This window comes from Neophocaena asiaeorientalis, unplaced genomic scaffold (genome assembly GCF_003031525.2).
Source record: "Neophocaena asiaeorientalis asiaeorientalis breed wild unplaced genomic scaffold, Neophocaena_asiaeorientalis_V1.1 scaffold110, whole genome shotgun sequence".
In the NCBI taxonomy this organism is placed as follows: Eukaryota; Metazoa; Chordata; class Mammalia; order Artiodactyla; family Phocoenidae; genus Neophocaena; species Neophocaena asiaeorientalis.
The window spans coordinates 6,166,211-6,180,622 of record NW_020175053.1 but is presented as its reverse complement, the minus strand read 5'-3'; the positions used below and the strand labels follow the sequence as shown (position 1 = coordinate 6,180,622).

Below are 14,412 nucleotides of genomic sequence, written 5' to 3'. Positions count from 1 at the left end.
CCGTACGCGGGCCTCTCACTGCTGTGGCCTCTCCCGTTGCGGAGCATAGGCTCCGGACGTGCAGGCTCAGCGGCCATGGCTCACGGGCCCAGCTGCTCCACGGCACATGGGATCTTCCCGGACTGGGGCACGAACCCGTGTCCCCTGCATCGGCAGGCAGACTCTCAACCACTGCGCCACTAGGGAAGTCCAAATTTACCATTTTTAATCGCAGGGCTCAGCGGCATTAAGCATTCACACTGTCATGTAACCGTCACCAGAACTTTCTCATCTTCCCAAACTGACACTCTGTCCTCAACAAACACTGACTCCCCATCCCCCTCCCCAGCCCCTGGCACCCACCCTCCTTCTTTTTGTCTCTATGACCTTGGCTCTTCTAAGTCCCTCATGGAAGTAGCATCATATGTTTTCTTTTTGTGTCTGGCTTTTTTTCACTCAACATAATGTCCTCAAGGTTCATCCACATTGTAACATGTGTCAGGATTTCCTTCCTTTTTAAGGCTGAATAATGTTCCTTTGCGTGGATGGACTACGTTTTGCGTCTGCGTCCATCCTGTCAGTGGACACCTGTACTGTTCCCGCTTCTCGGCTGCTGTGGACATTAGTGTACAAGTACCTGTCCCAGCCCTCCTTTCAGTCCTTTTGGGTATATACCCAGAATCAGAAAATCCTGGATCACATGGATCCGCCAAGTTGATTTCCTTGTGTGTCTTCTGATGGCTGTGCCAGAGGCTCCCTGCAGCGTTGGTCCGTGTCCTCATGTTGGGTGGTGGAGTGGGTCTTTGTGGCGCTTCGTCGTCATGCATCATTGAGACTAGGTCCTCTCCCTACAGCCGGAATGGCCCAGACCCAGGGCCGCCGTCCACTTGGACACCGCTGCCCACAAAGCCTGTCCGGGGCCTGGGACCCACACAGTCCCCTGCTCCGGCACCTTCGACATCACACCTGTTTTCACCTGTGTTTGTGAGCTAAGGTCACCCGTGTCAGTAATGCTCCAGGGTCAGCTGATTGCAGAGGACTCTTCCATCTGGGTCTGTGGCCATCCCTGCCGCGTGTAAGCATTGATCTACACAGATCACCTCTGCCCTGAAGGACAGAGTGGGACATCCTCACTCTGATGCTGTGGGCAGTGCCGCTCCTGGCTTTGTCCTTTCCAGTCTCACAGGAACCTGTTTTCTGGCCTCCCTAGAATTAGTTCCTGAAAGATGAGGCCAGCCCTGCCAGCCCCACTGTACCTGTGGGGTTCTTGAAGCCTCTGTCCCCTCCTTGGGCTGCAGCCGATTTAGAGCGTGTGTCCTGTGGGCTATTCAGCCAAGTGCCCTCGTGGGTGTGGGAAGGGAGGGGAGACAGCCCAGTGCGGCCGGGAGTACATGTGAACTGCCTCTGCAGAGCAGCTCCAGGCCTGATGTTGGGCTGGGCCGTGACTGTCATGGACCCCTCGTCTGCACCCCACCCCCATGTCACCAGCCCACTGCCCTCCATATTGGGGCGCCCATCCCTCCAGACGTGGCAGCCCTCCCCCATCATATCCCACTGCCATGTCCCCCCAGACACTGCCCAGCATGATCCCCCAGGCGCCCTTGTGTTTGAACTGCCTTCCAGGCTGCATACCTGCCCACCCACAGGTGCTGCACCCTCCTGGGGTCGCCCCTGGGGGGTCCCGGCCTCTGCACCGCACCCCCCATCACGCCTGAGGTTGCCCAGCACTTGGAACCTCCATATTTTGCTGACACGATGAAAGTTCCAAATCAGGGGACCCCGAGTTCATGGGATGGGGATGTCCTGGGTGGGCCTGACCTCATCGGGGTGGCCCGCAGAGGGACCAGCCCCTCCTCAGGGAGTAAGCTGCTGCCCTTGGAGGGGCCCGTGGCCAGAGCTTGAGGGCGGCCTCCAGGAGGCAAGTGACCTCGGTGCACGGCAGGCGAGACCAGGGCCCCCAGTCACATGGCTTCAAGGAACTGACCCCTGCAACAGCGGAGACCCCGCCGACCAGCACCTGTGTCACCCCGGGGCTGAGCACCTGGCCAAGATGATGGGTGGGCGTTGCTTTAAGCTGCCGCATTTGTGTAGATGTTTGGCTGCATAGAAGACCAGCATACTCCCGTCAGTATAGTGCTGTCATGGCTGTCACGTCACCACCCTCTTTGTCAAAATGTCATTTAGACCCACAGGTTGATGCTTTTACTGGCTCCACCTGGAGGGACTGCTGGGCCAGCTGTTGCCCTTTGGGGTGGCTTCCATGGAGGTCGTCACTACTGGACACTTCACTGGACCCTGGCCTGTGCACCCGTCACTGCTGCCAAACTCCCCCCGGCGGTGTGCAGATCCCTCCCCTGACTGTGCCCAGACCCACCCCTCAAATGGTGACAGACCCTTTCCATGACTGTGCCGATTGGGACTCGGAAGTGAGGAGTGAGGGGCTTCCTCGCGCTTGGAGCCTCCACGTGGTACCATCATGCCCACCAGCAGTTCGACTAAACAATGACTGATGAAAGCAACCCAGCGCTTCAGGCTCCTAGCGATTAGCAAACATCTCGCTTCTTGTCTACAAATGGGCAGCTGGAGTAAGAGGACAGAGGCACTGCTCTTTCGCTTTGTTCTTTTCCCTAAGTTTTCCTTTCTGGAGTCTTCACAAGAATGGGAACCAGAAGCCACGGCACTGGCCTGGTTCGGGCTCAGCCTCCCGTCCCCTGCGACTGCAGGGGTCAGGCGAGCGGGCAGGTGAGGGGCGCTGGGCACCTGAAGGAGGACGCTTGATCCTGGCACAGGAGCCACTGCACCCTCTGGGGGGCCCAGGCCCCGCAGCCAAGTCTCCCCATGCGGGGAGGGGGGGCATTGCGCTGTCCTTCTCCTGACTGCTGCTTAGCCAGCTTCTGCCAGGATGGGTCCCGGACTGGGTCCCAGGGGGACAGGGCAGACATGGCAAGGGGCAGGGGATGGGGTCCAGGTCAGGGCCTGGCAGCTGGAGCTGCAGAGGATCCTTCTGTGAGCGGCTGCAGCTTGTGTCAGGGACAGTGAACCCCCCGCCCCTTGCACCTGAACCTGGCGCAGCCCTAGAGCCAGCTGTGTGGAGAGAGAGCCAGGTCACAGGCTAGACAGGCATCCTGAGGGTGGTGAGGCTTCCAGGGTGGTCCCTGGCAGTGCCAGCGCCTGTGGCCGAGGTGGCGTGGGAGGCACAAGTGGGGGGTGACACGTGCACACAGGTGAGAGACTTCCAGGGCCCTGGGGTGCCAGCACTGGTTTTGCCTTCAATTTTGTGAGTGTCTTTGTTAATTCACATTTTACCACAAGCCGATATTCATGAAATCAATGAGTCGATGCAAACAGTACTTCTGAAGACTTCTGAGGATCTAACCCCTGACTCAGCGAACTTGGTTTCAGACCCACTGTGGCCCAGGTGCCGTGCCCGCCTGCGGTGCTTGGAGGGTCCTTCGGTGGTCACTCTTAGACCCCGGGGTCTTCGGGACCCTATGGGGTGACCTTGCCCACTCAGTCGCCGTCTGTGTTCATAGTTATTTTAAATGGCAAAGCTGACCGAAAACTTCGTTTTCTTACCTCAAAACCAGGGCCCTGAAAACATCGATGTCTTTGCTAATTGCCAAAGAAATACTTATTTGATTCATAATACAAAACACTAGTGAAACACAGAAAAGTCCTCACTCGCTCCCTCCCAAAGACACCCCAAAGCGCGGGATGGAGCAGCCCTCGGAGTCCCTGAGCGCTGGTGGGAGGCTTACAGGGTGTCCTCGGGAGGGACCGAAGGGCAGGAAGACACACCCGCCGAGCGTGGCAGAGCGAGCAGGGCTGAGCTGGCAGCCACCCATCTCCTCCTCCCAGTGGGTTCCCGTCCTCTCTGGGACTTGCCCAGGTTGCTGCCTGCCAAGGTGCTTTGTCTTGGTAACGAGAGGAAACACGTGACTCTTCCACATTCACGCGAGACCCTCAGCCGTGCTCTCTCCTCAGGCTCATCCTGGCCGCCAACAGGGACGAGTTCTACCACCGGCCTTCCAGGGCTGCAGACTTCTGGGGGAACAACAATGAGGTCCTCAGCGGTGAGTGTCCCCGCTGTCCACCCAGCACTGTCCATTCAGCTTCACGTGCCCGGATCCCCGGGGGAAGCAGCTGGAAGGTGGGGGTTGTATTTGGATCCACCATCCGCTGCGGTTGGTCTCGTGTGAGGCATGATTTCAGACCGGTCACCTCGGAGCATCATGGTTATGCGTGCACGCATGTGTGTGTACATGCATGTGTATGTGCATGTGATCCTGTTAGACACATGCACCCCTTGCCCCAGGGAGAGTGGCCTGAGTTTGGGGGGCAGAGGCCCGGCTGGCAGGGCTGGGGGAGCCGATGAGGAGCCCATGGGGTGGAGTGGAGGTGACCGCACCCTGCCTGCCCTGCCGGTGGCTTCCGTGGGCCCCTTGGAGGGAGCAGCTCCTATTCCTGCAGGCAGGGGCCACTCGGAGGACGTGCAGACAGGTGTCGGCCGGGCCAGGGACCCTCTGCCTGCAGAGCCTGGAAGCTCGTCTGGAGCATCCACGAAGGCCTCCAGTGTGGACTGGGGTCGGGCAGTGGTGCTGCGTGGGAGGAGGATGGGAGTGGGGAGACCAAAGTGGGGGTCTGAAAGGAGGTGGGGAGAGCTGTGAGCGGGACCCTCAGGGTGGGAGTGCAGGAGGGTGGGAGTGCAGGAGGATGAGGCTGGGTCTCGGCCTCACCAGAAGCTGCTCAGGAGACCTTGGATACCTGCTTGCTCGGGAGTGCGGGGTGGGACTGGCGGGGAGGCCCCCACTGCCTGAGCTCTGGGCACAGCGGTCATGTGTGTGGGGACTTTAGCCAGGCTAGCCATGGCTCCCCCAGAGGTCCAGTGGCAGGCCTGCTGGGCCACAGGAGGGGGTCTGAGGGGGGCCTGTGGGCATGGCCAGGACCATCCTGGGCTAGGACGGAACAAAGGGATCATGGGGAGAGGGCAGGCTGTGTGTGTCACTGCTGCAGGGCACGCATGGGAGGCTGAAGTGGGGGCTGCTCAGGATGGGTGAGGTGAAGGGTGAGGAGCTGATCCTTCGGGAGGGAGGCAGGAGGCACTGCTGGGGCACTTTGTTGTTGAAGACATGGAGGCTCAGACGAAGGGTGAGCCTGCCTGGGCCCCTTGGCCGTCCTGGCCCCTGGGCTCCACGCTTCCTGCCCTGGTCAGTGCCCATCCTGCTGGGGAGCCCCAGCCACTCAAGTCCTTCACCCTTTGCAGTGGTTTGGAGGCGGCCCCTGGCACGTTGATACGCGTCCTGTCAAGCGGGAGGGTGGCCCTGGTGCACCGCAGTGCTGGGTGGGCCTGTGGCCACCACGCCCGGCTCAGGCCTGGGAGACCCCAAGGTTCACCCCCTCCCTCTGTCTGGCGTCGCCCAGCGTGCACAGAATTGTAGCAGCAGCGTCAGCATTGCTGGGGACTTGTTAGGCATTCAGGAACCTCTGGGTTCTGTTTCTTCAAGTCCTCCGACTCCTGCTGTTTCTCCTCAGCCCCCCAGTCACACGTGTGTCAGTTTATCTGAAGTGGTCAGTGCCCTTCGGTTATGCTTGGTTCACTTAAAAGCCCTCTGTTATCCCTGCTCCTTTTTAGGTGGTTTCTATCGCCATATCCTTTACTCACTTTCACTAACCTTTTCTTCTTTAGTGTCTAATCTGCTTTTAATCCCATTCTGCATATTTTTCATCTCACACACTGTAGCTTTTATCTCCAGAAATTCCACCGTGGTATCTTCCTTATCTGGACTGTGTTGTTTGGCCAGATCTGGAAGCTTCATTCACTTTCTAGTTGTTGGTTTGTCAGAGGCCTCTGTGCTCTGGATGTGGATCCTTTGCTGGATAATTGTGTCACTGTCTCATTTTCTTCATGATGTCCTTTGGTGAGCAGAGTATTTTATTTTAATGAAGTTCTGTATATCTTCTGTTTTGTGACTTGTTCTTTTTGTGTCTTACCCACAAAGTCTTTGCTTGTCATGAGGTCGTAAAGATATTTTCCTCTGTGTGCTTCTGGAAGCCTCCTGATTTGGGTTTATGCTTAGGTCTGTGATGTGTCTCAAATTAAACTTTGCGTGCGCTGCAAAGCAGGGACTGAGCCACGCCCACCTCTCCGGCTGTCCCCGCAGCACCGACCAGTGGGCCTCCTCTGGCCTGTGCATGACTACGGCAAACTGGCTGAAAGTCAGTTGATCACATCCGTGTGGGGCCGTTGTGGACTCTTGTGTCCCACTGACATGGCTCGGGTGCTGCAGCCTCTGAGCAAGTCTGGGAACCAGCTGAGGTGAGCCCTGTGGCTTTGCTGCTTGTTGGGACTTCTGTGGATGTCCTGAACTTCAGGGCCAGCTTATGAATTTCTATAAACACCAGCCCACAGGGTCTTCACTGGGATCATGGTCACCCTCTTGGTCATTTGGGGAGAACTGTCATCCTTTTTTTGTTTTGTTTTATTATTTTTTTATTGAAGTACAATTGATTTACAAGGTTGTCTTAATTTCTGCTGTTCAGCACAGTGATTCAGTTATACATACATATGTGTATATTCTTTTCCATTATGGTTCATTATAGGATATTGAATATAGTTCCCTGTGCTGTACAGTAGGACCTTGTTGTTTATCCATCCTGTATGTAATAGTTTGTGTCTGCTAATCCCAAACTCCTACTCCATCCCTCCCCTCCCCCCGCTTGGCATCCACAAGTCTGTTCTCTATGTCTATGAGTCTGTTTCATAGATATGTTCATTTGTGTCATATTTCAGATGACACATACAAGTGATATCATATTATATTTGTCTTTCTCTTTCTGATTTATTTTACTTAGTACGATAATTTCCATCCATGTTGCTGCAAATGACATTATTTTGTTATTTTTTATAGCTGAGTAATATTCCATTGTAAATATGTACTACATCTTCTTTATCCATTCATCTGTCAGTGGACATTTAGGTTGTTTCTATGTCATGGCCATTGTGAATAGTGCTGCTATGAACATTGGGGTGCATATATCTTTTTGAATTAGTTTTCTCTGGGTATACGCCTAGGAGTGTGATTGCAGGATCATATGGTAGCTCTATTTTTAGTTTTTTCAGGAACCTCCATACTGTTCTTCACGGTGGCTTCACCAATTTACATTCCCACCAACAGTGTAGGAGGCTCCCTTTTCTCCATACTCTGGGAGAACTGTCCTCTTAACCATGTGAGCTTCCCGGGCAAGGAACAAGACTCCTCCTTTAACTAGGTCTGCCTGACGTCCATCCCTCAGCACACACGTCTTTCCTGTAACGTTTTCCTAAGTGTTTTGAAAATCTTTCAGTGCTGTTGTAAATGATTAATTGAATTTTCATTTTCCAGTTCTTGCCAAGTATTCACTTACTCCAGTAGGTTTTTTTTGTAGATCCTTTTGGATCTTCTTCACATATGATCCTATCTTGTACAAATAAGGACAGTTTTGCTTCTTTCAGATCTTTGCAGCTTTTAGTTCTTCTACTATTATAACTTATTACTGTTATAATAATAATATGTTAATGACTTAGCTATTTTCACTCCAGTTGTCAAGTGAAATGCCCCTCTGGGAAGACACTCTCCTGGGGCTGTAGTGTCCTTGCTGGCCCTGCGGCAGGGCCCATGGTTATGAAGGGTTACAGCCTGCTGGGCTCCTAGTGCAGGGCCCGCCGAGGGCTGGGTCCTGCCTAGGGAGGACAGCCAGTGTTCCTATACCTGATCGGGATGCGGGGCTGGGGCCTGGCGCGATTTCTGTGATGGAGCTGGTGCTGTGCCCCCAGCCTGATGCCCACCCAGGCACCAGGATGTGTTGTGCAGGAGCCAGGGGTTCCCAGGGGCATCAGGTGTTGTCCCGGGTGAGGGTCTCTCCCACATACCCATGGTCCCCAGGGGCTGCCTCAGACTGCTGTGTTCCAGCCCCCGTTTCACCACAAGGGCTGCTGGGCTGGTGGTGACACTGTTGTTGCCGCAGGGCTGGACATGGAGGAAGGCAAGGAAGGCGGCACGTGGCTGGGCATCAACACGCGGGGCAAGCTGGCGGCACTTACCAACTACCTGCAGCCACGGCTGGACCGGGACGCCCGGGGCCGAGGTACGGGGCGGGGGGCGGGGCTTCCTGGGCACCTGGAGGGACGGGAGGAGTGACGAAAGGAGGGGCCCTGAAGCCCCCTGGCTGGCAATGCCGGGAGCCACCCTCGGCCTGGCCATATGGCTCCCACTTGTGGCCATGGCATGGCTCCCGACTGCCGTGTTGTCACTGCCCATCTGGTGGATATATACTGTCCCCACTGAAGACGTTTCCCCTCGTGCTGGACTTCCATGTCGGGGCACAACAGGAAAAAGTTTCAAAATCAGAGTTCTTGGTGCCGACCTCCTTGGCTGCCGGGTCGCTGAGGTGTGGCCGTCCCGTGGGGGACCGTCAGTCTCCCCAGGAGAGGGGCTCAGTCCTACTGCCCCGGCCATGGGCGTGTGTCCCCTGACGCAGGTGAACTCGTGGCTCAGTTTCTGACCTCAGACGTGGATAGCTTGTCCTACCTGAAGAAGGTCTCCGCAGAGGGCCACCTGTACAACGGCTTCAACCTCATAGCGGCCGACCTAAGGTGGGTCTACCGGCTGGGGACGCAGCCCCCAGGCGCCGCACAGGGCTGGGTTGCAGGCTTGACAGGCAGCGGGAGCCGGGGCATCTGTGGCAGCCTCTCTGGGGACATTACACCTGGTGGGCTCAGGGAGCGTCCCGAGGGCCGAGCCCCTCCCAGATCCACTGTCCTGGGGACTCAGAGATCCAAGCTGGGGCAGTGTGAGGGCCTCCAGCTCCTGCTGTGGGAGCTGGGTAGGGCCGGGGGTGCACACGGGCCAGATCGGCCCCTCCGTCTTGTCTCCTCCCCGCTTCTGTGGCTGAGGAGCCCATTTTTGAGCCATACCTCACTTGCCCTGTGGTCTGGTGGCAGAGGTGCCCCAGTGGAGAAGGCAGTGCAGGCATAGCTGGGTACAGAGACCCCGGGCCCCATGGTGGTCGGGCACTGCCAAGTGTTGGGCAGAGTGGGTGGCAAGGCTCACGTCGGGTTCTGCAAGGGGCTCGGCAGACGGCTCCTGGGGCAATGACGCTGTCCATGCCACCCATGGGCCCTGTCGCCAGAGGATATGGTGGCCGGGAGCTTTCTCCGCCTGGGGTGGGGCAGACCAGCTGGGAGCAGGGCAGGAGCAGGGGCAGAGGGGCCTGTCCTAGAGGCGGGAGGAGCAGGTCCCCCAGGGAGGTGCAGGCCCTCGAGTCTAGGGCGCCTGCGCTGGCTGTGAGATTCAGGAGTCAGGTTGCTGGGGCTCTGCAGGAGGCTGGGGCCACGTGGGGAAGTGGCAGTTGGGGTGTGGCCAGGCCCATGTTGGCACACACAGAGATGCTGGGCAGGGTGGGGGGGCAGATAGCTCAGCAACAGCGGTGCCTGCACGGATGGTGCCACCCAAATGCTGGGGCCCGGGCTGTGGGGCTTGCTAGGCGGTGAGGGTTGGGGGCGCCCTGTGGCTCCTGTCTGACCCTGTCTCCCCTCTGGTCTGCAGCACAGAGAAGGGAGATGTCATTTGCTACTATGGAAACCGGGGGGAGCGTGAACCTGTTGCCCTGGCACCAGGTGAGGATGCTCTGGCGGGTGGCACAGGGTGGGGCTGGTCCTGTGGGGACCCCAGTACTTTCAGGGACCGGGTCCCTGCTGATTTCCCTCCTGGTGCTGTTTTTCGGCTGTTCGTGTACCTTGTGCCCAGTAGTGGCCATGACCTCACCCGGTCCACATGAGGCTGCACACAGGTTAGGTTGCCTTCCCCCTGTACCGAGTCCCTGGCTGTCTGTAGAGAATTGGAAGCTAAAAGGCACAAAAGGACGCAGAGACCTTCCCCCGCAATTCTGTGGCCTTTGTGGAAGCATCTGGAAACCACACCATGATGCCCTCACCTGTGACTAGAGATGCTTCTTTTCTGCTAAATTGCTGCTGAGAAGGAATTCTTTTGAACTCCGTCCTATTTCATCCCTGAGCCAGCCGCGCCTGATCCATGTCCCTTAAAAAAATAAACAACAGCTCCATTGAGACATAACCGCATGTCATACAGTTCACTCATCAGAGTGTGCCTTCAGTTGTTTTTACTCTATCTACAAAGTGGTGCAACCATCACCAAAATCTAACTCCAGAACATTTTCATCACCTCACCAAGAAACCACACCCACTGGCACTGTCCCCGGCCCCTAGAAACCACTAGTCTCCTTTCTGTCTCTGTGGATTTGCCCATCCTGCACATTTTACATAAACAGATGCAGACAATATGTGGCCTTTTGTGTCTGGTTTCTTTCCCTTTGTGTAATGTTTTCAAGGTTCATCCATGCTGTAGCGTGAGTGAGGGCTCCATTCCTTTTTATGGCTGAGTAATATTCCATCGTGTGGATTTTCTGCCTTTTGTTTATCCATCATCCACTGAAGGACACTTGGTTGTATCCACCTTTTGGCTATTGTGGAAAATGCTGCTGTGAACGTTTGTTATATGTTTTTGTGGAGAAACGTTTTCATTTCTCTTGTGTGTGGACCTAGGAGTGGAGTTGCTGGATCATAAGGTAACCATTTAACCTTTTGAGGAATTGCCAGACTGTTTTCCAAAGCAGCTGTGCCGTTTTATATTCCCAGCAGCAACTTATGAGGTTCCAGTCTCTCCCCATCCTCGCCAAGACTTGTCACTGTCTGACTTTTTGATCGCAGCTGTTCTGGGGTATGATGCGGTCTCACTGTGGCCTTGATTTGCATTTCCCTGATGGTTAATGACGTTGAGCAGCTTTTCATGTGCTTGTTGGTCATTTGTGTATCTTGTTTGGAGAAATGTCTGTTCAAGTCCTATGCTTGTTTTTAAATTGGGTTGTGTTTTTGTTATTGAATTGTAAGAATTGTTTTATATATTCTAAATACAAGTCTCTCATCAGTTACATGATTTGCAAATATTTTCTCCCATCCTGTGGGTTTTTCCCCTTTCTCGTTGGTCTCTTTTGAAGTACATCATTTTAAATTTTGATGAAGTCCAGTTTTATGGGGGTTTTTTGTTGTTGCTCATGCTTTTGGTGTCACATCTAGGAAGTCATTTCCTAATCTAAGGTTGTGTAGCTTTTCCCCTATTTGGTTTTAGCTCTCATGTTCAGGTCTTTGAGACGTTTTCAATGGACTCTTGTGTGTGGTGCGCAGTGGGGGTCCTGCTCTGTTCTTTGCATGTGGCTGCCAGGTGCCTGATGGATACAGTGTGGTGATGCCGTGGCTGGCGGTGTGACTATGGGCCCCACAGTGCCAAGTGGCAGTAGTCGTGTCAGAGTTGGCCCAGAGTCTGGTAGCAGCAGAGGGTGGTGGCTCTCTGTCCTTGGTGCATCTTTTCAGGCCGCATGGCTCTGTGTTGGCTGCCCCTGCTGCCTCTTTCGAGAAGAGGCTCTGGGGGCCTTTCCTACGAACCCGGGTCCCCTGCATCAGCAGGCGGACTCTCAACCACTGCGCCACCAGGGAAGCCCTGGGCCTCTTCTTGAGAACTTGTCCTGAGAAACTTGCTCTAAGCCCCTACAGCGCCCCCAGCCAGGGACCTGGCCTACGCCTCGGGCCTGCCAAGGTCAGTGGGCTCCCTGACCCCGGCTGACCCCGGTGGGCCGCCTCCTGGCCTCAGGCTGTGGTGCTCCCAGCCTTGACCTTCTCAGGTGGACCCCCACATCGGGCTCCCCCACTTATGGACGGACCTTCCTCTGCTGTTGATTCCGATCACCCACCCCCAAGGCCTGGCGAGTTCCTGGACGCATGTAGAGAAGGGGCGGGTGGGTGGAGTTCCAGCCACAGTCCCCCCCACCTCCCACGCTGGCCTGGCTGAGCCAACCCCTCCTGCAGGGACCTACGGGCTAAGCAACGCGCTGCTGGAGACGCCCTGGAGGAAGCTGTGCTTCGGAAAGCGGCTCTTCCTGGAGGCCGTGGAGCGGGGCCAGGCGCTCCCCAAGGACGCCCTGGCCGCCCAGCTTCTGGATGTGCTCAACAACGAAGAGGCGTGAGTGCTGTGCCACACACACACACACACACACACACACACACACACACACACCCGCCCACCCCCACCCCCCAGCTCTGAGAGGTGGCTACTGTCCTTCCACAGGGCCTGCACGGCTCTGACCGGACAGAGCGCATGAGCTCGTGTCCCTGGGCCTTGGGAAGCTCCTGGTGGCCCCAGCACAGGGACTGGCCCCCACAATGGAGCCCTGAGTGAAAGGCTAGATGGAGGTTCGAGGCCTTGACCTGGAAAGTGCCCGGAATGACCCTTGTGTTTCCCCCAGCCCCTCTCTGAGGCTGGTGGGCTCCTCAGGTGCTGCAGGGCTGTGGCTGAGCGTTGGCGGGGATAGGTTTGGGGCGGCCAGTGGTGACCCCTCCTCTGTCCTTCAGGCAGCTGCCAGACCCAGCCATTGAGGACCAGGGCAGGGAGTACGTGCAGCCCATACTTAGCAAGTACGCAGCTGTGTGTGTGCGCTGCCCGGACTACGGCACCAGGTACGACGGATGGGCCGCTGGTGCGCCCTCCTGTCCCTGGAGGAGCCCACCTTCCTCAGCTCCTCCCCACGTCCACCCTGTCTAGAAGCCACTGCAGGTGTCTGGGCAGTCCCTGGTGGTGGTGCTGGGAGCCCTGGGGGTTCTGAGCAGGGAAGTGCCTGGTCAGCCCAGGGCCTACCCTGCTGAGAGTGGTGGGCGATCAGGGCTCGTGCTGCAGAGGGTGGGCAGGGCGGCCTGGGGGTGTTTCAGAGGGGAGGTGATAGGACTTGTGGGCAGGGGCCTGCAGGACCTGCGGCTCAAGGCCCTGATGCCTCACAGGGGACCCTTTGCTCACCGAGACAGAGGCTGCTGCTCTTTGTGACCCATCTCGAGCCAGGCCAGTGTCCAGCAAGGCCCCTCGCACCTCTGGTCTGATCCATTTGCGGCTCTGACTGGCGTGCAGGGATCCAGGGGCAGCGGGCTGAACACAGGCCCCATGCTCTCTTTCAGAACCAACACAGTCATCCTTGTGGATGCAGATGGGCACGTGACCTTCACAGAGCGAAGCATGCTGGGCACGGACCCCTCTTGCTGGGAGACCAGCACCCACGAGTTCAGGCTGCAGAGCTAACCCCCACCCGGGTGTGGCCGGGGCTCCCGGGAGGCCCTGTCACAGGTACTGCCTGTGACTCGGCCAGCGTCCCCCAGGGCCAGAGCCCTCTGATGTGTGTGAACTGTTTGCATCCCCATGTCAAGCTCGGGGTCCAGCCTCATGACAGAGGCCCATGGCCAGGTGTGCGGCAGGCCCAGGTGTGCTGTGCCTCCCCCGGCCCATGCACAGAAGCTCACACAAGGCACACGTGACACCCATCATGCATGCGCGCACACGTTACAGGCAGTAGATGTGTGCACACATGCTCAGACACGCACACGCTCCAGGCATGCACCCCCTATGCGAGCCAGACACGCAGAGCTGTGCCTCTCAACACCCACACGTGCTTCTGGCCAGTGAGTCTTGCTGTGATCCCGACAACAAGAGTGGATGTCTGTTTCAAAGCGGCCCCTCCTCTCCTGGGCATAGCCAGTTCCTGACCACCAGCCCTGCTCTTGGAGAGGACACAGGCCACATTTGAATGAGGAAAACCTCCTCCATAGCAGAGGCACAGGCCGCTGGGTGGGTCCGGTGGTTCTGTGGGTGCCGAGGGATCCTGTGTGTGGAGCTATCCTGTGAGGGAGCATCCATGTGCGATGGGCCACCTCGGCAGGCTCTCAGGCCTCCACCTGTGCAGGGGGGTCATGGGTTCCGGGCAGGCCCATCTCAGGGAGGGGACACAGTTGCCCCTGCCATTTCCCTTCTCCTAGGGAGTTAAACTTCATAATAAGACTCTGTACTTGAATGTGAGATGCTGATAATAAAACTCTGAGGCCGTGGTGAGCCAGTGCATTCCAGGCCCTTGACTCTGTGACAGGATGACCAGAGCTGCTGTGCGGGAGCCCCCAGGAGCTCCTGGGGCCCAGACCTCGGTGCAGGGCTCTTCCACATTTCCCTTTTGCTCATGGCCTCCTGAGCACTGTGACGGAAGCCAGGAGTGCATCCGGGTGCAGGTGGGAGCCCCGGGGAGCCGTGCACACGGGCTGGACCGTGGACGCCAGGGGATGGCAGGAAGGGCTGGGCTTCAGGTAACAGAGCAGGTGGAGTCTGTCCTACCCCAGGGCCCTTGTTTTGGGCAAGCACCTGGAGCTCCTGTCCCCAGCTGGGGCCAGGCATTCGGGGGTCCTGTGTCCAATGCTGACACTCAGGCTTCCCTCCGCCTCGGCGGTCGACCCAACTTGGCCTCCTCAGTGCGGTGACAGCTCGGGTGGGCTGTAGACCTTGACTGGGCCCAACC

At 57.1% G+C, this 14,412-nt stretch overlaps 1 protein-coding gene across 2 annotated transcripts in view; it reads left to right on the top strand.

Moving 5' to 3' along the window:
- TANGO2 (transport and golgi organization 2 homolog) overlaps nt 1-13,967 on the top strand; it is a 24,252-nt gene extending 10,285 nt beyond the window's left edge. The window contains exons 3-9 of one of the 2 annotated variants that reach the window (XM_024763839.1): nt 3,964-4,052; nt 7,984-8,103; nt 8,497-8,611; nt 9,564-9,634; nt 11,897-12,050; nt 12,444-12,544; nt 13,034-13,967. In XM_024763839.1, coding sequence (XP_024619607.1) covers nt 3,964-4,052; nt 7,984-8,103; nt 8,497-8,611; nt 9,564-9,634; nt 11,897-12,050; nt 12,444-12,544; nt 13,034-13,074 — 691 coding nt within the window. In that variant the 3' untranslated portion in view covers nt 13,075-13,967. Of the gene's footprint in view, nt 1-3,963; nt 4,053-7,983; nt 8,104-8,496; nt 8,612-9,563; nt 9,635-11,896; nt 12,051-12,439; nt 12,545-13,033 lie in introns of both variants that reach the window. The other variant, XM_024763838.1, reaches the window with a different exon arrangement.
- Nucleotides 13,968-14,412: the final 445 nt, after the last annotated feature.